At 45.7% G+C, this 25,629-nt stretch overlaps 1 protein-coding gene across 1 annotated transcript in view; it reads left to right on the forward strand.

Moving 5' to 3' along the window:
• Positions 1 to 4,643: 4,643 nt before the first annotated feature.
• Positions 4,644 to 25,629, forward strand: part of LOC123491185 (serine/threonine-protein kinase/endoribonuclease IRE1-like) — a 39,980-nt gene continuing 18,994 nt past the window's right edge. Inside the window, exons 1-20 of the mRNA XM_045221062.1 lie at positions 4,644 to 5,642; positions 5,896 to 6,040; positions 7,855 to 8,020; positions 8,137 to 8,233; positions 8,528 to 8,645; positions 14,819 to 14,891; positions 15,811 to 15,883; positions 17,691 to 17,813; positions 18,242 to 18,343; positions 18,997 to 19,258; positions 21,309 to 21,387; positions 21,866 to 22,025; positions 22,363 to 22,478; positions 22,574 to 22,777; positions 23,403 to 23,646; positions 23,838 to 23,928; positions 24,222 to 24,411; positions 24,662 to 24,761; positions 24,997 to 25,196; positions 25,433 to 25,580. Of these exons, the coding sequence (XP_045076997.1) occupies positions 7,931 to 8,020; positions 8,137 to 8,233; positions 8,528 to 8,645; positions 14,819 to 14,891; positions 15,811 to 15,883; positions 17,691 to 17,813; positions 18,242 to 18,343; positions 18,997 to 19,258; positions 21,309 to 21,387; positions 21,866 to 22,025; positions 22,363 to 22,478; positions 22,574 to 22,777; positions 23,403 to 23,646; positions 23,838 to 23,928; positions 24,222 to 24,411; positions 24,662 to 24,761; positions 24,997 to 25,196; positions 25,433 to 25,580 (2,470 nt within the window). The 5' untranslated portion in view covers positions 4,644 to 5,642; positions 5,896 to 6,040; positions 7,855 to 7,930. The remainder of the gene's footprint in view (positions 5,643 to 5,895; positions 6,041 to 7,854; positions 8,021 to 8,136; positions 8,234 to 8,527; positions 8,646 to 14,818; positions 14,892 to 15,810; positions 15,884 to 17,690; positions 17,814 to 18,241; positions 18,344 to 18,996; positions 19,259 to 21,308; positions 21,388 to 21,865; positions 22,026 to 22,362; positions 22,479 to 22,573; positions 22,778 to 23,402; positions 23,647 to 23,837; positions 23,929 to 24,221; positions 24,412 to 24,661; positions 24,762 to 24,996; positions 25,197 to 25,432; positions 25,581 to 25,629) is intronic.

Consider the following 25,629-nt stretch of genomic DNA (forward strand, 5'->3'; position numbering starts at 1 on the left):
AACCATACAGACGACGGCGGGGGTGGTTGATTCCCTCCCCGTCCCTGTCCTAATTGGACGAGACTGCCCAGCCTTGTACCCACTCTGGAGAGAGTCTCAGGAGAGGATAACCCGAGTACCTCGGAAACGGAGAGGCAAGACTCATCCTGGGAAGGCTCCGGTGCAATCCTCCGAGTTACTCACTCCTGCCCGGGCTCTGATAGGGATGGCAGGTGCCCAGACCGACACAGAGACGGAGCTACAGAATCTGGACAAAGAACTGTCTGGTCTGAAGGGGACCGCTGAGAGGTATCGTTTGTTAAAGCAACAGTTAGACATGAAGACAGAAGAGTTAGATATCCTCCAGGCTAAACTCCAACAGAGCTCCTTCCCTAAGCAACAGGAGGAGCTGGAGAGGCTGCGCAGGACCATCGAGGAGTGTGAGGAGACCCTGCGCAGTAGTAAGGAGGTCCAGAAGAAGGCAGAGGAGAAGTACAAGGTGTTGGAGAACAAGATGAAGAATGCGGAGGCAGAGAGAGAGAAGGAACTGAAAGCTGCTCAACAGAAGCTAAACTCTGCTAAAACCAAGGCTGATGCGTTCAGTAAGAAACTCAAGGAGAGACAACAGGAGGCTGAGTCCCTGGTCCTAGAGTTGGAGGAGTTGAAGAGAGAGCAGTCTGGCAAGCACCACGGCAATGCGGACGCCCTCTCCCGGCGTGATGCCTTCTTCGCTGCCTTTACCCGACGAGGACGTCGGTCCCGAGGAGGGGGATGTGTGATGTCACGAGAGGCTGTGTCCTGGAGGGACGTTACATCCCCCTGAGGTGGCTGCAAACCCAGACAGCTATGGCTCCATCTGCTGGTATGGTCGGGAACTCCACCCCTCTATGGCCAATCTTCCCACGCAGCTGAAACAAATGAGGAGCTGATGAGCTGAAGGTTTGGGAAGGGAAGAGACACGGTCTCCAAGCTGGGCTCTCTGGAGGACAAGAGTGCTGCACGTCCACTTCCATGAGGAATATAAGGATTTGGAGATACTTACCTTTGGGAAATACTCACCTTTGGATATATGCACCTGTGGAAATACGTGTGGGACATTTGGAAGGACGTTTTGCTGGGTTGGCCACTAGCTGCAACGTGGAAGACAGTAAGACTGGGGAAAAGTTATTTGAGCGAGGGAGAGTTATGATTTTGGATGTGGAAGAGACATCCCTGAACTGTTAACCCTTAAGAGCCACAAGAGAACAGAATTTGGTTATATTTTCGTTAATTTCCCAAGACCTTTAATAAAATCCTTGTTTTGTTTGAACCTGGTCTCCTTGCACTACTTGAGCAATCCCGCTGAAAGCTGTGTAGCCTCTCGTGACGTCACAGAGTGTATAGATGATTTAATGCTTTATAGATGAAGCCTGTACCATGTTTGACTATGATGGCTTTTAGTGCCTCAACTAAATTTGGGTGGTCCACAGTGTTTTAGTTCTTTTTTTCCCCCTGTATTATTTTATTATTGTATCATTGTGGATTGACACTTAAATACATTTTTCTAACTAGGTTACGCTGCCTGGTCCTTCTGATCACTGCTAGTCTATTAGAGTCTACCCTGGTCCTTCTGATCACTGCTAGTCTATTAGAGTCTACCCTGGTCCTTCTGATCACTGCTAGTCTATTAGAGTCTACCCTGGTCCTTCTGATCACTGCTAGTCTATTAGAGTCTACCCTGGTCCTTCTGATCACTGCTAGTCTATTAGAGTCTACCCTGGTCCTTCTGATCACTGCTAGTCTATTAGAGTCTACCCTGGTCCTTCTGATCACTGCTAGTCTATTAGAGTCTACCCTGGTCCTTCTGATCACTGCTAGTCTATTAGAGTCTACCCTGGTCCTTCTGATCACTGCTATTCTATTAGAGTCTACCCTGGTCCTTCTGATCACTGCTAGTCTATTAGAGTCTACCCTGGTCCTTCTGATCACTGCTAGTCTATTAGAGTCTACCCTGGTCCTTCTGATCACTGCTATTCTATTAGAGTCTATATAGACTGATGTGATAACAAGATGTTTGTACTGTAGCTACTTATTGTGTGCTAGTGTGGTGTATTAACATTATGACTGTTTTGGAGGAACAAAGAATGTTGTTTTATGATCTTAGTTCAAATGTGGCGTTTGGATGGTGACGCCCCAGGGGAGACTGGTGATTGGCCAGAAGAGGGAGCCACCCATCTTTTTGCATTGTTTATAAATGCAACGGGGGCCCCTCAGGGGTGCGTGCTCAGTCCCCTCCTGTACTCTCTGTTCACCCATGACTGCATGGCCAGGCACGACTCCAACACCATCATTAAGTTTGCCGACGACACAACAGTGGTAGGCCTGATCACCGACAACGATGAGACAGCCTATAGGGAGGAGGTCAGAGATCTGGCCGTGTGGTGCCAGGACAACAACCTCTCCCTCAACGTGACCAAGACAAAGGAGATGATTGTGGACTACAGGAAAAAAAAGAGGACTGAGCACGCCCCCATTCTCATCGACGGGGCTGTAGTGGAACAGGTTGAGAGCTTCAAGTTCCTTGGTGTCCACATCACCAACGAACTATCATGGTCCAAACACACCAAGACAGTCGTGAAGAGGGCACGACAAAGCCTATTCCCCCTCAGGAGACTAAAAAGATTTGGCATGGGTCCTCAGATCCTCAAAAAATTCTACAGCTGCACCATCGAGAGCATCCTGACTGGTTGCATCACCGCCTGGTATGGCAACTGCTTGGCCTCTGACCGCAAGGCACTACAGAGGGTAGTGTGTACGGCCCAGTACATCACTGGGGCAAAGCTCCCTGCCATCCAGGACCTCTATATCAGGCGGTGTCAGAGGAAGGCCCTCAAAATTGTCAAAGACTCCAGCCACCCTAGTCATAGACTGTTCTCTCTGCTACCGCACGGCAAGCGGTACCGGAGTGCCAAGTCTAGGTCCAAAAGACTTCTCAACAGCTTCTACCCCCAAGCCATAAGACTCCTGAACAGCTAATCATGGCTACCCGGACTATTTGCACTGCCCCCCCACCCCATCCTTTTTACGCTGCTGCTACTCTGTTAAGTATTTATGCATAGTCACTTTAACTCTACCCACATGTACATATTACCTCAACTACCTCAACTAGCCGGTGCCCCCGCACATTGACTATGCAACGGTACCCCCCTGTATATATAGCCTCCCTACTGTCACTTTATTTTACTGTATATATAGCCTCCCTACTGTCACTTTATTTTACTTCTGCTCTTTTTTTCTCAACACTTTTTTTGTTGTTGTTTTATTCTTACTTTTTTGTTTAAAATAACTGCACTGTTGGTTAAGGGCTGTAAGTAAGCATTTCACTGTAATGTCTGCACCTGTTGTATTCGGCGCATGTGACCAATAAAATTTGATTTGATTTGATTTGATTTAAATAGGGGGTAAACGAAGAAGAGAGGCAGAGCGGCCATTCTGAGGCTTCGCTCTCCGGGTGTCATGTCACCTGTCACTTATGCTGAAAGCTCGTGATCTGAATAAACTTATGATCAAGGATTCAGTATGAGCAGACTCCTTTGTTTATCAGCAATAATTGCCACCACTCATCCGATACGACACTAGCTATATGAAATATGTGAGCCTGCTTCACGAAATCGAATCACTCAAAACTAGTGGTTCACATGGTGCCTCAATATCCTCAACATACTGTAAGTCCCAGTAACTGGAAATGGGTTCACTTGAAATTGTAGTGTATTAGGATTATGTCTTTGTTAATGTTTTTCATGTGGAACTGAAAAGATGTTTATGTTAGTTCAAAAATAGCCATTTGTAGGGTGACGCCCCAGGGGAGACAGGTGATTGGACAGCAGAGGGAGCAACCCATATTTTTGCATTGTTTATAAGTATATGCTGGAGGCAGAGGGGGTTAGAACAGACAGATTAATTTGGGACACTGTTTCTCCAGACGCTGCATGTCTGTAACTTCTGCTGACATCTTGTGATATAAATAAAACTTATAATCAAAGTGCAGCCTAAGCGGACTCTTTGTTTGACAGCAATAAGTACCAGCATTCGACGCGATACACGACAAAATCAAATCAAATCACATTTTATTTGCCACATGTGCCGAATACAACAGGTGTAGACATTACAGTGAAATGCTTCCTTACAAGCCCATAACCAACAATGCAGTTTAAGAAAAAAATTAAAATAGCAAATAATTAAAGAGCAGCAGTAAAATAACATAACAGTATGGAGGTTATATACAGGGGGTACCGGTACAGAGTAAATGTGCGGGGGCACCGGTTAGTCGAGGTAATTGAGGTAGTATGTACATGTGGGTAGAGTTAAAGTGACTATGCATAAATAGTCCGGGTAGCCATGATTAGCTGTTCAGGAGTTTTATGGCTTGGAGGTAGAAGCTGTTCAGGAGTCTTATGGCTTGGGGGTAGAAGCTGTTAAGAAGCCTTTTGGAACTAGATTTGGCGCTCCGGTACCGCTCACTAGTTAACATACAACACCCTACTTTAGATAAATGCACTCAATGAATCGATGTATAGGCTACATCCACTGTAAACTGCGCCCAGTTTGTCCCTAGCGACATGCCGTCGAAATCGCTCAGTCCAGTTCAACAACAACTTTTCACGTGCGTGCGCAAGCGGCGACATTCAATTAATTTTATGTGGCCTGCCCTAGAGTAAGTACTGGGGAAAATGCGTACATTTAATCTCCTAATTTTCACCGGCTTTCTAATATCTCTTGCTAACATTTAGCTATGTATGCACTATGCAGACAATTCTAGCTACAGTCTGTTCTAGCTAACGTTAGCTGGCACACTCCTTGTCTTGTTTATATGTGTAACGTTAGACTTTGTACATCTGTCAGCTGACATATAACATCTATCGGAAGTGGTAGGTCCACAATTTGTTGTAGTGCGTCCATAGTTGCCAATTATCTTAGGCTACCGTTTCATATCATTTTCATTTGCTCGTCAGCATTTGGAGACAGTTTTGCCCCACCACCTCCCAGATTTCCCAACTCGACACAGGACATGGGTTTGTCTAGTTGTCTGTCTTCCCTTGTCTCTCTCTGCCCTGCTCACCATGGCCTTGATAACATTTTTACACCTTAGCTACCTGTCTGACCAAAAGGTCTCACTGATAAAGTTAACTAGCAAACAACAACCAGATGAGACACCAATACACCTATCAGTAAGACATGGTTTAGAGCAGGATCCAGCAACAAGACAGGCCAGTGAGAGGGAGGAGATAGTGAACCTCCAGAGGGTTAGCTCCCATCTTGCCCCCAGCCACAGATTGCTGTGGGAAGTCCCCCACCCAGCCAGCTCCAGTGGTCCCAGAGAGGCTGAGTGTAGGAGGGTAGCCCATGAGAGCCGCTTTGACTGTGCCCGGGACCGAGTTCTGAGCCAGACAGAGTGTCAGGGGAGAGGGTGCTGCTATGCCCCCCTACCACAAGGCCACTCTGGAGGACCCCCGTGGTGCTTCTACCCCCCGTCATACAGCGGGTACAGGATGGGGCCCCTCACCCCCACTTCCAGGGGCCAGGCCGCCACCCTCACGAGGCCCACTCCCTCCTACCTGCCCCGGGATATCTCTACACTCCAGTTGGAGGTCCTGGATGAGACAGAAGGCCGACTGCACCTCATGGTTCGTCTCTGTGGATGTATAACCACTTGTATATTTCCTGCCGAGATAAAGGGTTTGGTTTCCATTGTCTTTGTCTATAACATTGCTTTTAAAAGTGTTGCCTCTGAAAAGGGCATACAGTATTTACTAAATGTTTTATCTCATTACTTTTTCATCAATTTTACTATAACCAATCACTCATCACCGAGAAGTAATTCTCCTCAGACCATATTATTGTGTAAGTTTCATAACAACATGTTTCTTCTCCCTACAGTTGAAGGATCTATCGTCCCAGCGATATGAAGTTCCCCTATCCACTTCCCCGGTAACGCTCAAACCCAGGACCACCTCTATGTCACTGAGTTTCAACCTGACCCTTTTGGGTTCATAGTGTGCCGGAAATCCAACAGCCGTGTCCTGTGAGTATTCATTGTCAGTTGGTCTTTATGTCTGCTTATACAGTACCAGTCGAAAGGTTTTACACACCTACTCATTCAAGGGTTTTTCTTTATTTTTACTATTTTCTACATTGTAGAATAATAGTGAAGACTTCAAAACTATGAAATAACACATATGGAATCATGTAGTAACCAAAAAAGTGGTAAACAAATCAAAATATATTTTATATTTGAGATTCTTCAAAGTAGCCACCCTTTGCCTTGATGACAGCTTTGCACACTCTTGGCAACCAGCTTCATGAGGAATGCTTTCCAACAGTCTTGAAGGAGTTCCCACATATGCTGAGCACTTGTTGGCTGCTTTTCCTTCACTCTGCGGTCCAACTCTACCCAAACCATCTCAATTGGGTTGAGGTCGGGGGATTGTGGAGGCCAGGTCATCTGATGCAGCACTCCATCACTCTCCTTGGTCAAATAGCCCTTACACAGCCTGGAGGTGTGTTTTGGGTCATCGTCCTGTTGAAAAACAAATGATAGTCCCACTAAGCGCAAACCAGATGGGATGGTTCATTGATCAGATCTCCTTTGATCAGATCTCCTAAACCTGACATAAAACAATTTGGACTCATCAGACCAAAGGACAGATTTCTACCGGTCTAATGTCCATTGCTCGTGTTTCTTGGCCCAAGCAAGTCTCTTCTTCTTATTGGTGTCCTTTAGTAGTGGTTTCTTTGCAGCAATTCGACCATGAAGGACTGATTCACGCAGTCTCCTCTGAACAGTTGATGTTGAGATGTGTCTGTTACTTGAACACTGTGAAGCATTTATTTGGGCTGCAATCTGAGGTGCAGTTAACTCTAATGAACTTATCCTCTGCAGCAGAGGCAACTCTGGGTCTTCCTTTCCTGTGGCGGTTCTCATGAGAGCCAGTTTAATCATTGCGCTTGATGTTTTTTGCGACTGCACTTGAAGACACTTTCAAAGTTCTTGAAATGTTCCGGATTGACTGACCTTCATGTCTTAAAGTAATGATGGACTGTCGTTTTCTCTTTTGCTTATTTGAGCTGTTCCTGCCATAATATGGACTTGGTCTTTTACCAAATAGGGCTATATTCTGTATACCACCCCTACCTTGTCACAGCACAACTGATTGGCTCAATCACATTAAGAAGGAAAGAAATTCCACAAATTAACTTTTAAGAAGGCACACCTGTTAATTGAAATGCATTCCAGGTGACTACCTCATGAAGCTGTTTGAGAGAATGCCAAGAGTGTGCAAAGCTGTCATCAAGGCAAAGGGTGGCTACTTTGAAGAATCTTAAATATAAAATATATTTTGATTTGTTTAACACTTTTTTGGTTATTACATGATTCCGTATGTGTTATTTCATAATTTTGATTTCTTCACTATTATTCTACAATGTAGAAAATAGTACAAATAAATAAAAACCCTTGAATGAGTAGGTGTGTCCAAACGTTTGACTGGGACTGTATGTCTGGCACTGGTTCATTGATCAGATCTCATAAACCTGACATAAAACTGTTGTAACCATGTCATAGGCCTAACCCATAAGATAAGGATTGTTTTTATCGACCCCCAAAGGGTAAATTGGCTTGCAGTATAACACCCATAAGCATGACATAGGACGCCTCTGTCCCTACTTACAACTGTCATAAGCATGACGTAAGATGTCCCTGTCCCTACTTACAACTGTCATAAGCATGACGTAAGATGTCCCTGTCCCTACTTACAACTGTCATAAGCATGACGTAAGATGTCCCTGTCCCTACTTACAACTGTCATAAGCATGACACCGCTGTCCTCTGTCTGTCAGTGTGAACACCACGGTGGCCCCGCTGCTGTATGCTGACCAGTACCTGCAGCTGTCTACCTCCCTGGCCTCCTCACTGATGTCTGGGCTGGGGGAACACTACACCCCCCTCAGCCTGGACCTCAATTGGACCTCCCTCACCCTCTGGAACAGGGACATGGCGCCCCATGTGAGTCTGACGTCATTATCATCATCTTCATCTTCGTCGTCATCATTAATTTGCTTCCTTTTTAAATCATGATCAGGAGTGGTAAGTCAGAAGTGTCTTCTTTATTCACCATGCAGGGCGATGCCAACCTGTATGGCTCCCATCCGTTCTACATGGTGCAGGAGGGGGATGGAAAGGCTCATGGGGTCTTCCTGCTCAACAGCAATGCCATGGTTAAAAAAGCATGTTGCTCCATGTACCATATCCAAAAGCTGAAATGTTTTGTTCTAATAGGAAAGCTTTGGTTTGAGCTAGTAGATTTTGTAATCCCTCTTTTGACGATCTGACAATATAATGGGTATTTAGCCTCGAGCAGACCACCATGGCTGTCGGCCATGCTACTTAGCAGCTCTGCCCAGAATGTCGGCAGTCAGTCTTTTTTTGTGTTTACATGGCACAGTACTTCTACTGTATCAGGATACAGGTGTAAATGATTGAGCCGAGTTTGACCTCTCCTTCTCTCTCTAGAGGTGGTCCTGCAGCCTAGCCCTGCTCTGACCTGGGTGGCTGTGGGAGGAATCCTGGACCTGTACATCTTCCTGGGCCCTGACCCTCAGTGTTGTCAGACAGTACCTCCAGGTTATAGGTATGGTTGTATATGACCTTTGACCTTTAGGTGTAACTTCCTGTCACTGAATATCCTTTTCTTGTCTCCTATCCCAGTGTTTCTATGGTGGGAAGGGCCACTGGTGGGTCACAACTAATTCCTTTTGGGTAATAGCTAAGGAAAGGATAGTGTCTGTCTGTGTCTTAGTGTCCTAGTAGTCTGAACATGCTCCCTCATCTCCTTTCCTTCATCTCCTTTCACTTACAGTGTGGGAAAATTCCATTTGTCTGTCATCAAATATGACAGACAAATTGAGAAGAAAAAATCAAGAAAATCACATTGTAGGATTTTTAATGAATTTATTTGCAAATTATGGTGGAAAATAAGTATTTGGTCACCTACAAACAAGCAAGATTTCTGGCTCTCACAGACCTGTAACTTCTTCTTTAAGAGGCTCCTCTGTCCTCCACTCGTTACCTGTATTAATGGCACCTGTTTGAACTTGTTATCAGTATAAAAGACACCTGTCCACAACCTCAAACAGTCACACTCCAAACTCCACTATGGCCAAGACCAAAGAGCTGTCAAAGGACACCAGAAACAAAATTGTAGACCTGCACCAGGCTGGGAAGACTGAATCTGCAATAGGTAAGCAGCTTGGTTTGAAGAAATCAATTGTGGGAGCAATTATTAGGAAATGGAAGGCATACAAGACCACTGATAATCTCCCTCGATCTGGGGCTCCACGCAAGATCTCACCCCGTGGGGTCAAAATGATCACAAGAACGGTGAGCAAAAATCCCAGAACCACACGGGGGGACCTAGTGAATGACCTGCAGAGAGCTGGGACCAAAGTAACAAAGCCTACCATCAGTAACACACTACGCCGCCAGGGACTCAAATCCTGCAGTGCCAGACGTGTCCCCCTGCTTAAGCCAGTACATGTCCAGGCCCGTCTGAAGTTTGCTAGAGTGCATTTGGATGATCCAGAAGAGGATTGGGAGAATGTCATATGGTCAGATGAAACCAAAATAGAACTTTTTGGTAACAACTCAACTCGTCGTGTTTGGAGGACAAAGAATGCTGAGTTGCATCCAAAGAACACCATACCTACTGTGAAGCATGGGGGTGGAAACATCATGCTTTGGGGCTGTTTTTCTGCAAAGGGACCAGGACGACTGATCCGTGTAAAGGAAAGAATGAATGGGGCCATGTATTGTGAGATTTTGAGTGAAAACCTCCTTCCATCAGCAAGGGCATTGAAGATGAAACGTGGCTGGGTCTTTCAGCATGACAATGATCCCAAACACACCGCCCGGGCAACGAAGGAGTGGCTTCGTAAGAAGCATTTCAAGGTCCTGTAGTGGCCTAGCCAGTCTCCAGATCTCAACCCCATAGAAAGTCTTTGGAGGGAGTTGAAAGTCCGTGTTGCCCAGCGACAGCCCCAAAACATCACTGCTCTAGAGGAGATCTGCAATGGAGGAATGGGCCAAAATCAAATCAAATCAAATTGTATTGGTCACATGCGCCGAATACAACAGGTGCAGACATTACAGTGAAATGCTTACTTACAGCCCTTAACCAACAGTGCATTTATTTTTAACAAAAAAAGTAAAAATAAAACAACAACAAAAAAAAAGAGCAGAAGTAAAATAAAATAACAGTAGGGAGGCTATATATACAGGGGGGTACCGTTGCAGAGTCAATGTGCGGGGGCACCGGCTAGTTGAGGTAATATGTACATGTGGGTAGAGTTAAAGTTACTATGCATAAATAATTAACAGAGTAGCAGCAGCGTAAAAAGGATGGGGTGGGGGGGCAGTGCAAATAGTCCGGGTAGCCATGATTAGCTGTTCAGGAGTCTTATGGCTTGGGGTAGAAGCTGTTGAGAAGTCTTTTGGACCAAGACTTGGTACTGCTTGCCGTGCGGTAGCAGAGAGAACAGTCTATGACTAGGGTGGCTGGAGTCTTTGACAATTTTGAGGGCCTTCCTCTGACACCGCCTGGTATAGAGGTCCTGGATGGCAGGAAGCTTGGCCCCAGTGATGTACTGGGCCGTACGCACTACCCTCTGTAGTGCCTTGCGGTCGGAGGCCAAGCAGTTGCCATACCAGGTGGTGATGCAACCAGTCAGGATGCTCTCGATGGTGCAGCTGTATAATTTTTTGAGGATCTGAGGACCCATGCCAAATATTTTCAGTCTCCTGAGGGGGAATAGGCTTTGTCGTGCCCTCTTCACGACTGTCTTGGTGTGTTTGGACCATGATAGTTCGTTGGTGATGTGGACACCAAGGAACTTGAAGCTCTCAACCTGTTCCACTACAGCCCCATCGATGAGAATGGGGGCGTGCTCAGTCTTCTTTTTTTTCCTGTAGTCCACCATCATCTCCTTTGTCTTGGTCACGTTGAGGGAGAGGTTGTTGTCCTGGCACCACACGGCCAGGTCTCTGACCTCCTCCCTATAGGCTGTCTCATCGTTGTCGGTGATCAGGCCTACCACTGTTGTGTCGTCGGCAAACTTAATGATGGTGTTGGAGTCGTGCCTGGCCATGCAGTCATGGGTGAACAGAGAGTACAGGAGGGGACTGAGCACGCACCCCTGAGGAGCCCCCGTGTTGAGGATCAGTGTGGCAGATGTGTTGTTAACTACCCTTACCACCTGGGGGCGGCCCGTCAGGAAGTCCAGGATCCAGTTGCAGAGGGAGGTGTTTAGTCCCAGGATCCTTAGCTTAGTGATGAACTTAGAGGGCACTATGGTGTTGAATGCTGAGCTGTAGTCAATGAATAGCATTCTCACGTAGGTGTTCCTCTTGTCCAGGTGGGAAAGGGCAGTGTGGATTGCAATAGAGATTGCATCATCTGTGGATCTGTTGGGGCGGTATGCAAATTGGAGTGGGTCTAGGGTTTCTGGGATAATGCTGTTGATGTGAGCCATGACCAGCCTTTCAAAGCACTTCATGGCTACAGACGTCAGTGCTACGGGTCGGTAGTCATTTAGGCAGGTTATCTTAGAGTCCTTGGGCACGGGGATTATGGTGAAAATGTCAGTGAAGACACTTGCCAGTTGGTCAGCACATGCTCGGAGTACACGTCCTGGTAATCCGTCTGGCCCTGCGGCCTTGTGAATGTTGACCTGCTTAAAAGTCTTACTCACATCGGCTACGGAGAGCGTGATCACATAGTCATCCGGAACAGCTGGTGCTCTCATGCATGCTTCAGTGTTGCTTGCCTCGAAGCAAGCATAGAAGTGGTTTAGCTCGTCTGGTAGGCTTGTGTCACTGGGCAGCTCGCGGCTGTGCTTCCCTTTTGTAGTCTGTAATAGTTTTCAAGCCCTGCCACATCCGACGAGCGTCAGAGCCAGTGTAGTACGATTCAATCTTAGTCCTGTATTGACTCTTTGCCTGTTTGATGGTTCGTCGGAGGGCATAGCGGGATTTCTTATAAGCGTCCGGGTTAGAGTCCCGTTCCTTGAAAGCGGCAGCTCTACCCTTTAGCTCAGTGCGGATGTTTCCTGTAATCCATGGCTTCTGGTTGGGGTATGTACGTACGGTCACTGTGGGGACGACATCATCGATGCACTTATTGATGAAGCCAGTGACTGATGTGGTGTACTCTTCAATGCTGTCTGAAGAATCCCGGAACATGTTCCAGTCTGTGCTAGCAAAAAAGCCCTGTAGCTTAGCATCTGCGTCATCTGACCACTTTTTTTTATTAACCGAGTCACTGGTGCTTCCTGCTTTAGTTTTTGCTTATAAGCAGGAATCAGGAGGATAGAGTTATGGTCAGATTTGCCAAATGGAGGGCGAGGGAGAGCTTTGTATGCGTCTCTGTGTGTGGAGTAAAGGTGGTCTAGAGTTTTTTTTCCTTTGGTTGCACATTTAACATGCTGGTAGAAATTAGGTAGAACGGATTTAAGTTTCCCTGCATTAAAGTCCCCGGCCACTACCAGCAACAGTGTGTGAAAACCTTGTGAAGACTTACAGAAAACGTTTGACCTGTGTCATTGCCAACAAAGGGTATATAACAAAGTATTGAGAAACTTTTGTTATTGACCAAATACTTATTTTCCACCATCATTTGCAAATAAATTCATTAAAAATCCTACAATGTGATTTTCTGGATTTTTTTCTCATTTTGTCTGTCATAGTTGACGTGTACCTATGATGAAAATTACAGGCCTCTCTCATCTTTTTAAGTGGGAGAACTTGCACAATTGGTGGCTGACTAAATACTTTTTTCCCCCACTGTATGTGAAAGAACTTGACTGGTGAAAGCAAATACATTTTCCACCGTTAGGCACCATCCACCATATAGGCGTTATCCACCATATTGCTCTAACCTTTTGTGAATCTTCCGTCATACAGTGGGGAAAAAATGTATTTAGTCAGCCACCAATTGTGCAAGTTCTCCCACTTAAAAAGATGAGAGGCCTGTAATTTTCATCATAGGTACACGTCAACTATGACAGACAAATTGAGAATTTTTTTGTCCAGAAAATCACATTGTAGGATTTTTTATGAATTTATTTGCAAATTATGGTGGAAAATAAGTATTTGGTCAATAACAAAAGTTTCTCAATACTTTGTTATATACCCTTTGTTGGCAATGACACAGGTCAAACGTTTTCTGTCGGTCTTCACAAGGTTTTCACACACTGTTGCTGGTATTTTGGCCCATTCCTCCATGCAGATCTCCTCTAGAGCAGTGATGTTTTGGGGCTGTCGCTGGGCAACACAGACTTTCAACTCCCTCCAAAGATTTTCTATGGGGTTGAGATCTGGAGACTGGCTAGGCCACTCCAGGACCTTGAAATGCTTCTTACGAAGCCACTCCTTCGTTGCCCGGGCGGTGTGTTTGGGATCATTGTCATGCTGAAAGACCCAGCCACGTTTCATCTTCAATGCCCTTGCTGATGGAAGGAGGTTTTCACTCAAAATCTCACGATACATGGCCCCATTCATTCTTTCCTTTACACGGATCAGTCGTCCTGGTCCCTTTGCAGAAAAACAGCCCCAAAGCATGATGTTTCCACCCCCATGCTTCACAGTAGGTATGGTGTTCTTTGGATGCAACTCAGCATTCTTTGTCCTCCAAACACGACGAGTTGAGTTTTTACCAAAAAGTTCTATTTTGGTTTCATCTGACCATATGACATTCTCCCAATCCTCTTCTGGATCATCCAAATGCACTCTAGCAAACTTCAGACGGGCCTGGACATGTACTGGCTTAAGCAGGGGGACACGTCTGGCACTGCAGGATTTGAGTCCTTGGCGGCGTAGTGTGTTACTGATGGTAGGCTTTGTTACTTTGGTCCCAGCTCTCTGCAGGTCATTCACTAGGTCCCCTCGTGTGGTTCTGGGATTTTTGCTCACCGTTCTTGTGATCATTTTGACCCCACGGGGTGAGATCTTGCGTGGAGCCCCAGATCGCGGGAGATTATCAGTGGTCTTGTATGTCTTCCATTTCCTAATAATTGCTCCCACAGTTGATTTCTTCAAACCAAGCTGCTTACCTATTGCAGATTCAGTCTTCCCAGCCTGGTGCAGGTCTACAATTTTGTTTCTGGTGTCCTTTGACAGCTCTTTGGTCTTGGCCATAGTGGAGTTTGGAGTGTGACTGTTTGAGGTTGTGGACAGGTGTCTTTTATACTGATAACAAGTTCAAACAGGTGCCATTAATACAGGTAACGAGTGGAGGACAGAGGAGCCTCTTAAAGAAGAAGTTACAGGTCTGTGAGAGCCAGAAATCTTGCTTGTTTGTAGGTGACCAAATAGTTATTTTCCACCATCATTTGCAAATAAATTCATTAAAAATCCTACAATGTGATTTTCTTGATTTTTTTTTCTCAATTTGTCTGTCATAGTTGACGTGTACCTATGATGAAAATTACAGGCCTCTCTCATCTTTTTAAGTGGGAGAACTTGCACAATTGGTGCCTGACTAAATACTTTTTTCCCCCACTGTAGCTGTGTTTGTCCTGTTCTGCTTGAGCAATAAGACTGTACTCTATTCAAAATACAACAGGGTTCATTGATGACTGATCTGACAATGTATAAGCCCTATCCAACAATAAAATCCAACTTTATTTAGGCCTATAGCGTACAGGTGTCACAACACACTTCACCTTGAATTATGTATGATCTGTCGGAGTGTTAACATTCTCTCCCTCATCTCTCTCTCTTTATCTCCCCCATCCCCCTCTCTCGCCGTAGACCAGCTTTTCTGCCTGACCCTAACGATGGCAGCCTGTACTCTCTAGGAGGGAAGAACAACGAGGGACTGACGGTAAGAGAGAGGAACCACTGAACCCCCTTATTAGACTAGCAGGGTCACCCCTCACTAGAGAGGAACCACTGAACCCCCTTATTAGACTAGCAGGGTCACCCATCACTAGAGAGGAACCACTGAACCCCCTTATTAGACTAGCAGGGTCACCCCTCACTAGAGAGGAACCACTGAACCCCCTTATTAGACTAGCAGGGTCACCCATCACTAGAGAGGAACCACTGAACCCCCTTATTAGACTAGCAGGGTCACCCATCACTAGAGAGGAACCACTGAACCCCCTTATTAGACTAGCAGGGTCACCCATCACTAGAGAGGAACCACTGAACCCCCTTATTAGACAAGCAGGGTCACCCATCACTAGAGAGGAACCACTGAACCCCCTTATTAGACTAGCAGGGTCACCCATCACTAGAGAGGAACCACTGAACCCCTTTATTAGACTAGCAGGGTCACCCATCACTAGAGAGGAACCACTGAACCCCTTTATTAGACTAGCAGGGTCACCCATCACTAGAGAGGAACCACTGAACCCCTTTATTAGACTAGCAGGGTCACCCATCACTAGAGAGGAACCACTGAACCCCTTTATTAGACTAGCAGGGTCACCCATCACTAGAGAGGAACTGACAGTTTCCTTTTTCTCTAGAAGGCCACTGCATATCTGCCCACCACAGGTGATAAGCAAGTCACGCAAAACATGTAGTGCACATCGGTGTGTGTGTGTGTGTGTGTTTGTGCGCGCATCATGTTTCTGTTTTTGGCGTAGTAGCAAAGTCTGTGTGAGATTGTGAGTGTGGGCATGGTGTATGTGGTTTATTATGAAATAGTATTGCTCAACATTGACCCCTTGATATTGATACATTCACAGTAAACATGCTTATGAGTGGGCCAACTAACGTTTCCCTGTTTTCCACAGAAACTGCCTTTCACCATACCTGAGCTGGTCCAGGCGTCGCCCTGCCGCAGCTCTGACGGGATCCTCTACATGGGTAAGTCTTCCAGCTCTCAGACCTAGAGTATATGACACACACTGACATAACATGTAGACATTTAGAACAGACCAGGAACAGGTTGGACTACGTTGTCATGGATACCTGCTCTACCAAGCGTGGCAACCGTTCAAGTCCCGATCAGGCTGACCTCTAATGAATGAATCTAATCTGGTTAGAACTACAAGACGTTACACTACATTAGCATTCCGTTCACCTCACGGTCATCATAACCCCTGCTCCTTTGACTATACTGCGGTCCGAAGGCGTTAACGTAATCTAACCTATCTGCCGTGCCATTGTTCAGCGGAGAAAATGGATGTCACATTTCTAGTCAGTCCTGTAGAAGTGTTCACACCCATTCACTGAAGCCACTGCGAGCACAAAGGGAGAATGTTCTGTGTTAATTGTCAAACCTGTTGGCCAATGGCAATTTTCACCTCACACTGTGCTAGACAAACAACTGTAATCTTCAGTCTAAAGTCGCCCTGCAGAGTCAGTTTGAGGAACAGCTCAGCCAACAACATCCTACTCACGGGGTGGGGCCACCAGCACTGCAGATAGGCCACTGTTTCGTAATCCATCAGGCGTAGTTATTATAGTCCTGCCAGAATAACTATTAGTGTCACTCCCTTCAACAACGCAATAGGGAGACAGTGCACTACTAGGGCATGGGGGTGTTTTTAATAACATACTATAGGTAGGTAAACACCCAATACCATCTGGGAGAATGCTGGGTGCATGTCTAGTCCACTTGTGTTTTTACTTAACTGTCCCACCCATTCACTCAAAGTATAATAAGGATAATAAACAACTCTGATTGAATGCGGTTCAACTGCATGTTTGGCTCTGCTTTCAGACCAGAGACCAGTAGGTTTTTCCAATGTTATTAGGCTGACTGCTCTGTGTTTCCTAGGGCTGGGCGATGTGGCCTAAAAAGAGCCATGCATAATACACATTTATTAATAATAAGTAACTTCTTGTAGCAGGCATTATAGAAAATGAACACCGGTCTCATACAAAATCTCTGAAGCCCAAGCCCACGTGCTAGTGAGTAGCCAACTTGGATCTATTTGCTAGTTAACAAGGTAGAACAGTTGAATTGTTATGAATACACCCTTCTGTCCATCCCATAACAGTTTGAACAGCATGTTAACCTGTCCAATTTGTTCAGATGTTGAAATAAAATGGCCTACCAAATTTCTCAGAATGAGAATGAGTTGCCAATTCCGGATATATTTGTGTTTTATGCTTATTGCATATTTATAAAAACATAGACTAGACCTTGTATAATAGTCTTTGGCTAAAATGCTCCTAGCGGTACGCAATGCTGCGCGCGACAGAAACGGAGCATGAATTTTCCAGAATCAATGTTCGTTGATACTCCTGTTTTAGTAGTGTCTGCTCTGTGTGCAATTTGGGGAGTTGAGACATAAAAAGGGTGTCGTTAGAAAGGTTAACTCATCTATCACATCATTTTACTGTATCAATGTCTTTCGGTGTCCATATGATCGAATCTGTTGGACCAGACCTCAAAATACAAATAGCGAGTTGAAAACGCTTGTCTTAGAGGAAGAAGTGATCTCTCATCTTTGTAGTTGTGAGTGGAAGGGGGAGGGGCTTGGTGTGTGTGTCAGTGGGAAGGTGCACGGTCACAGCAGGAGAGAAGGAGACCAGACCAAAAAGACAACATGAGAAGCGGACATCAACGCCCATCAAAACACCCAGCCCTATTGTGTCCATGTGTTTGTGTCCTCATGATGTCCTTATGTCTGTTTTTTATCACTTTGTGTGCGTGCGTGTGTAGGTAAGAAGCAGGACCTGTGGTACGTGGTGGACCTGTTGACAGGGGAGAAGCAGCAGACCCTCACGTCCTCCTTTGCTGAGATGCTGTGTCCCTCCTCCTCCCTGCTCTACCTGGGACGCACCGGTAGGCCCCTGTAGCTCACACCACACCCACCCACCCACCTGGCTGGCTGGCTGGCGGCTGGGGGAGACTTTTATGTGTCACTTTAGATGACTTGTCTGTGGCTTGTTGTAGATATTTATGGCAGTTGTAAGGGTCAGGCTGCCAGGGCAGCAGTCCAAGAAGTAGCCTGTAAATGCTTTGAGACATGGAGACTCTGTCGGGGGAACATGAATTTGGACTTCTGTCATGTTATCCTGTGTTTTTCTAAGTTGGCCAGTGTTGTCACCATAGCTAGCATGGCTGTATAGTTGTAATAAGCGGTCTCACCATTTCTTCCCAAAGCACAACATCACCGTGGGTTGAGTCCTGTGGAGTTTAGGTTCACTACTCTGGCATATCCTACATGTTATAGGCTACAGTATATCACGTTGTCCCTTTGTCTTCCCCAGAGTACACCATCACCATGTACGACACCAAGAGTAGAGAGCTCCGCTGGAATGCCACCTACTTCGACTACGCCTCCACGCTGCCTGACGATGACACCAAATACAGTAAGACATGCTTTTATACTACTTCTCTATAGCGACAGTGAATGCAGGCAGTGTGTGTGAGAGAGACTGCGTTGTTTGAGATATGCTGTCTGGTAGGGCTGTGATGATACCAGTATCACAATATATTTTCTATGGCAAAAATGAAAACACAAAGCAGATCAGACTCTTTGGTCCTTTTAAAAACCTGCTGTATGTAAAATATTGTGTGCTATAATAGCTTGGAAAATAAATGAATGTGACTCTGGATGACAACATAATGATGGTGGTTTCCAACAATCGGGCTGTTTTCCTAAATACGTTTTCTTGCCATGATACTAATGACAATTGTGGTACTGATATCGTCCCGGCCCTGTTCTCTGGTTGAAGGCATTCCTCATACTACATAGATCCAGGGAGAGGATTTTATACTGTCTTTATCCTCAACATATTACTATAGAACATCATCCAATATTAAGGAAACCAATATTAAATATGATTCTCCTCACGTCTCTCTCTCTCTCCTCACATCTCCATCTCTCTTTCCCTCTCTCCCTCTTTCTATATATGTGTATATATTATCCACCTCACGTCATCTTTCACATAGTTGTACTGATGCAATACGTACACCCAGTTTACATAACCCCCCCCCTCCTCCTCTCCCCCTCTCCTTATAGAGATGGCCCACTTTGTCTCCAACGGTGACGGGCTGGTGGTGACAGTGGACAGTGAGTCGGGTGACGTCCAGTGGATCCAGAATTACAACTCCCCCGTGGTGGCCATGTACATCTGGCAGCGCGAGGGCCTGCGCAAGGTGCCGCTCACCAACGTCGCTGTGGAAACGTTGCGCTACCTCACCTTCATGTCAGGCGAGGTGGGCCGCATCACGCAGTGGAAGTATCCCTTCCCCAAGGAGAAGAAGCCCAAGAACAAGCTCATGTAAGTAGACCGTGTGAACGACAGTGGCTCCCCTTTAGTTACTCAGCTATGGAGGCTGCAAAATCCTGACTTAAGATATTACTTTGTATGTGGCTTATGCTTTCATAGAAAAACACAGACAATGGGATGAAACTTTTTCATTGTCACTTTTTGACAGGGAAGAGTCTCTATTTTAGCCCCAGACCAAGGGTGATTGACCGTCATCTTGAACTTCTTCCATTTTCTAATAATTGTGCCAACAGTTGTTGCCTTCTCACCAAGCTGCTTGCCTATTGTCCTGTAGCCCATCCCAGCCTTTTGCAGGTCTACAATTCTATCCCTGATGTCCTTACACAGCTCTCTGGTCTTGGCCATTAATATAATAATAATATGCCATTTAGCAGACGCTTTTATCCAAAGCGACTTACAGTCATGCGTGCATACATTTTTGTGTATGGGTGGTCCCGGGGATCGAACCCACTACCTTGGCGTTACAAGCGCCGTGCTCTACCAGCTGAGCTACAGAGGACCATTGTGGAGAGGTTGGAGTCTGTTTGATTGAGTGTGTGGACAGGTGTCTTTTATACAGGTAACGAGTTCAAACAGGTGCAGTTAATACAGGTAATGAGTGGAGAACAGGAGGGCTTCTTAAAGGAAAACTAACAGGTCTGTGAGAGCTGGAATTCTTACTGGTTGGTAGGTGATCAAATACTTATGTCATGCAATAAAATGCAAATTAATTACTTAAAAATGATACAATGTGATTTTCTGGATTTTTGTTTTAGATTCCGTCTCTCACAGTTGAAGTGTACCTATGATAAAAATGACAGACCTCTACATGCTTTGTAAGTAGGAAAACCTGCAAAATCGCCAGTGTATCAAATACTTGTTCTCCCCACTGTGTGTGTGTGTGTGTGTGTATGTGTATATATATATATGTATATGTGTGTGTGTGTGTGTGTATGCACATTCAATGCCCATGGCTATGGGAAGATTTGCATGAAAGTTCAAACTAAAACAGTAGTCAGCTCTACACTTTAAAATACCCATCCCCTGGGGTATTTACTCTAGAAAAACAATGACATGAGGATAAAATAGAGAATCTTCCCTGTCAAAAAGTGACAATGAAAAAGTTTCATCCCATTATTTATGTGTATATTTGTATGACATTTGCATATCTGGCTGAGGATTCCGTCCTGATTGGTTAGGAACAGAAACCCCGCCCTTTTCTATACAATGTTGATTGGTTTCTATCAGCTCCAGTCTATGCTCAGCAAGACTCCAAGCAGAGCCTCTCCCCTTGAGCATTTGCCACAGCATTTCAGCCAAGACCATTCTCCTTTGACTCCTATTGAAGTAGTTTGTCACGCTTATTTAGCCACTTCCATTCTCTTTGATGATTAATTAAATAATTTACTCTGAATCTGTTTGATTGTTTTCCTTCAAGGCATTTCTTTTGTAAACGGCCCCTTTGAAAATGCTTCTGCTAAACTCTTGAAGTCTGACAAGTAATGTAAGATGGGTTGAGTAAGTTGATGTTGATGTTGCAAGCAGCACATGTTATGGTATTTGATCTCCCCATCCTGAGAACAGGGGTTGGCCCCAACTCTACCAGTCGTGTTAGAGCTTTGATATGCATTCCAGGGCTCTGAATCATTGATGGGGTATTGAAGATCCGTTTTATATCTAGGTTTGATGATTGCACGAGCCAGTGGTGGTGTAGTCAGGACTTGCAGAGATTTATCCCTTTATGAACAAATGATGCACATCCAACCAACACAGATGGCCTCTTTCAGTCGTGGTTTCACAATACAGTTCTGTACTTCTATTTAAACCAGCTTTCAGAAGAAACGAGAAATAACAGTTTCAGTGGGTGATCTTGTAGTGTGTGTGTGAAATTGTCTGTTTGTAACCAAGAGTGTAGTTTTCTGACTCAAATCAAAGCTGTCTACAGTATAATATAGAATCTCCCTATTATAAAAGTCCTGGTTAAGGTAGACGATTAGGCTTCTCTTAACCCGACTATGTTTAAGGCTAAGATTAAGACTATCCTGTTCTGTTGTCTTCACAGGGCCACACTCTACGTAGGAAAGCACTCCACCAGCCTGTACGCATCGCCCTCCCTGGTGCATGATGGGGTCACGGTCGTGGTGAGTGACACTAGGCACTTCTGTGTTAGAACAAAACGTGACATTCCATCTAGAATCTAGAACATCACCAAACAACTGGAAGCTTCTGGGAGGTGATCACAGCCCAAAATCAAAGATGTGTGTTAAGAGTCCCAGGGACCCTGCACTAGTGTTGGTTTGGGTGTTTACCTGGCTACAACCCAGGTCACAATGCCCCTCTCAGGCCTGGGTCACTGCAGCACAGAGGAACATGGGATAGTATCAGCAAGACCCCTTATAAATGGACCTAGGAATTTTGTATCTATTTACAATAAAATGTTGAGATTAATTTGATCTTGACATCCCACTTATTTCAGTTTCCTTCTAAGTAGTAAAGGAGGTAGTCATGTCTGTCAACATTTAACAACATTAAACTATATTAGCATTGTCAATCACAAGGTGACTTCCCTGGTTAAATAAAGGATCCATAATAATCTAGTGGTTTGTGTGTCTCCTGTAGCCCCGCGGCAGCACCTTCCCCATGCTGGAGGGCCCTAACAGCCAGGAGGTGACCGTGGAGGAGGAGTGTGTGATCACTCACAGGACCAGCGTCAAATTAAACGCTGCCCTGAGGGAACGCAACCGCATCAACTTCATGAGGAACCACCTGCTCCTCATAGGTAGAAAACACTCCTCTCATGCATTGCCCAGTGTCTAGCGCCCTCCGGTGTCTAGCGCCCTCCGGTGTCTACATTGTGTAATTATAGAGCCCTCTGCTAGATGCTCAAAGTCAGTTGTCAAATGTGGAACACAAACACTGTCCATACACTTCAATGCAGTTGTGGCAGGAGAATAAGGATGGAAGGTGGTTTTGAGAGTGATGTCAGTATGATGATGATTAAAGGATTCAGAATATGTTATTGATGTTATATAGATACATAGATGTTATATAGATGTTATTACACACAATGTGGAATATCATCATAGTGATGATGGTTGGATACGTTTCTCTCCCAGGTCATCATGAGATGCCTCCTGATGCCCATAACAAGATCCTGGAGAAGTTCCCTGACAGTATCCCACGCCAGCAGGGCAATGTCATCCCCCCCACCACAGAGAAGACCATAGAGGAGGTGTGTGTCAGTCCTTCAGCATGCCAACTAACCTCTCCTCTTTGATTTGATTTTGTTGGGGTACAAAAAATATATTCTCCCTCTTCCTCCCCTAGAAGGTGAATGAGAGTGACATGGGAGACGGCCCCACTGTGGGCCCCAGCCCCCCGGTGGTCACCTCCATCCAGGAGCAGCCGGGGCTGACCACACCGGTGAGAGTAGAGGCTCCTGTGGACTCCATGCTTAAAGACATGGCAACCATCATCTTCAGCACCTTCCTCCTGGCCGGCTGGGTAGCCTTCATCATCATCTACCCCAAGGTGAGTGATCTGGTGTATGGTTGTGGCTGTTACTACCTGGCTGGACAGACTTGTCAGTCAACAAGCTGAAAATGAGAGTGAGGAAAATGTAGTCCACAGTTTAGTTCCAGTATGATGGTAGGCTCTGTGTTCAATGTAGGAAGTAAGGCGAGTTTATTCGGTGGGAGGTAGCTTTCGTTGTAGGAAGTAAGGCCACAGTTTAGTTCCAGTATGATGGTAGGCTCTGTGTTCAATGTAGGAAGTAAGGCCACAGTTTAGTTCCAGTATGATGGTAGGCTCTGTGTTCAATGTAGGAAGTAAGGCCACAGTTTAGTTCCAGTATGATGGTAGGCTCTGTGTTCAATGTAGGAAGTAAGGCCACAGTTTAGTTCCAGTATGATGGTAGGCTCTGTGTTCAATGTAGGAAGTAAGGCCACAGTTTAGTTCCAGTATGATGGTAGGCTCTGTGTTCAATGTAGGAAGTAAGGCCACAGTTTAGTTGAAATGTTGAGTTATAGATATAACACATACCTGATATGACATGAACACTCTATAACTCACTTATACATGTACCCTGTTTTCTGGTTTATATTAACACAAACACACACACACTCATCCCCTCTCCTCTCCATCTCTCCTCTCCCAGAGTGTTCACAAGCAGCAGCAGCTGCAGCATGAACAGTTCCAGAGGCAGTTGGATGAGAGGCTGGATCTCCTGAGGAGACAGCCGTTCCCTCCCCCAGGGACCGACCTTCCCCTGCTGGCCCCGGACGCTGACTCAGACCACAGCAGCCCCAACGGCACCCCCAACATCACCCCCCGCGCATCCAACCACTCCAACCTGTCTGTGTCCGAGCTGGGCAGCTCCGCCAATGAGCATGAGGACGGAGGTATGGAGGACACAAGTGGATACACACACATTGATAAAGGCACACGCATTGATTCACACATACACTGACACTCACACTTGCATCAGGTCTAGCAACGCTCTATTCATCTTGATGCCTGGGTATTGTTTTGAAAATTCGAGTAAGATACTCTTCTGATTCCAATATCTGATGTGTTTTTTATGGTTAATCAGATGAGGACTCTGACATGGTCAGAGTTGGAAAGATAACGTTCCGGGCCAAAAATGTTTTGGGCCACGGTGCAGAGGGAACCATCGTGTATAAGTAAGTCTCAACCCAATCTAATGTTTCTACATTTGTAACAAAATGAAGTGTCTTTTTTAGGTCTGCTCAGTCAGTCGTTCAATCACCTCTACTGATCATAAAGACTCTCTAGAGACTCTTTGGCCGCATCCCCATTTATTTCTGTGTAAGTGCACACTTCAGCAGAGGGCTAGAGAACTGGGACCCTTTAAAAAAAGTTATGTTTTACAAACATACAGACAATAAGTCAACCTTTCTTTGTAAAGTGTCTGTTTAGGAGTGTTCTACTAACCTTCCCCTGATCTGTCCCCCAGGGGTCAGTTTGACAACCGTGCCGTGGCGGTCAAGAGGATCCTCCCAGAATGCTTCAGCTTTGCTGACCGTGAGGTGGACCTGCTACGCGAGTCAGACGAGCACCCCAACGTCATCCGCTACTTCTGCACCGAGAGGGACCGGCAGTTCCAGTACATCGCCATAGAGCTGTGTGCCGCCTCACTGCAAGAGGTACTGCAGCCGCACTGACCACCAAACACAGGGGTCTGCAACACCCGGCCCATGAGCCAAATGCGGCCCACAAGCCAAATGTATCTTGCCCTCCAAAGTTGTCTTATGTCCTACAACAGCCTCTCTCTTCCTGACCTATCAGCTTACGCTCTCTATTAATTAATTAATTAATTAATTAATTCATCCTCTTAAACTTTTTTTGTTACTTTTACTCAGTCACTGGTTGCGGACTCTGTGTTTCCTTTTTCAGTATGTGGAGAGACAGAATTTTGACCGCCATGGACTGGAGCCTGTGATGTTGCTGCAGCAGACCATGTCAGGACTGGCACACCTGCACTCCCTTAATATAGGTAATAATCACAAGATGTGCACCTCCACTAGGTTTTAATATAGGTTTTCATGAAGAAAACAAAGGTTAACCTCCCATTTTTCAATATCAGTTACAGTCAAACCCATACAGTCATATTTTCAATAAGAATCACAAGACTACTGCACCTGGACTAGGTACAGTAAACATCTAAGATCCTTAGGTTACAGATTATTCTTCCAGCCTGATCTGATCTTCTCCACTCTTCCCGTGCCCAGTGCACAGAGACCTGAAGCCCCACAACATCCTGGTGTCCATGCCCAACGCCCACAGCCGGGTGCGGGCCATGATATCCGACTTTGGCCTGTGTAAGAAGCTGGCGGTGGGCCGACACAGCTTCAGCAGGAGGTCCGGGGTGCCCGGCACCGAGGGGTGGATCGCCCCAGAGGTCCTCAGTGAGGACTGCAAGGACAACCCTGTGAGTGGTCCCTCTCTCTCTACTGGAGACATGACTGGTCCTGATTTTACAGATAGCAGCTGCCATGAAAGACAGGCCTGTGTGACTGACACTGTCTTGATACTAATTTCAATTGGTGTGAATGCAATTCACTGTTACATACTTATATTGCCTTTATCAAATACATTAATTCCTAGCCATCAACAGAACGCCATCATTGAAATATGAACACCTAACCTCTCTCTCTTCCTCTGTAGACGTGCACGGTGGACATCTTCTCTGCAGGCTGTGTGTTCTACTATGTGGTGTCCCGGGGATGTCATCCCTTTGGCAAGTCTCTGCAGAGGCAAGCCAACATCCTGCTGGGAGCCTACAGCCTGGACCAGCTACAGCCCGACAAACATGGTGAGGACATCACTTCCTGTTCTCAGACCTACAGGAAGGCGGTGAGGGG

The sequence above is a fragment of the Coregonus clupeaformis genome, chromosome 7, assembly GCF_020615455.1.
Source record: "Coregonus clupeaformis isolate EN_2021a chromosome 7, ASM2061545v1, whole genome shotgun sequence".
Lineage (NCBI taxonomy): Eukaryota > Metazoa > Chordata > Actinopteri > Salmoniformes > Salmonidae > Coregonus > Coregonus clupeaformis.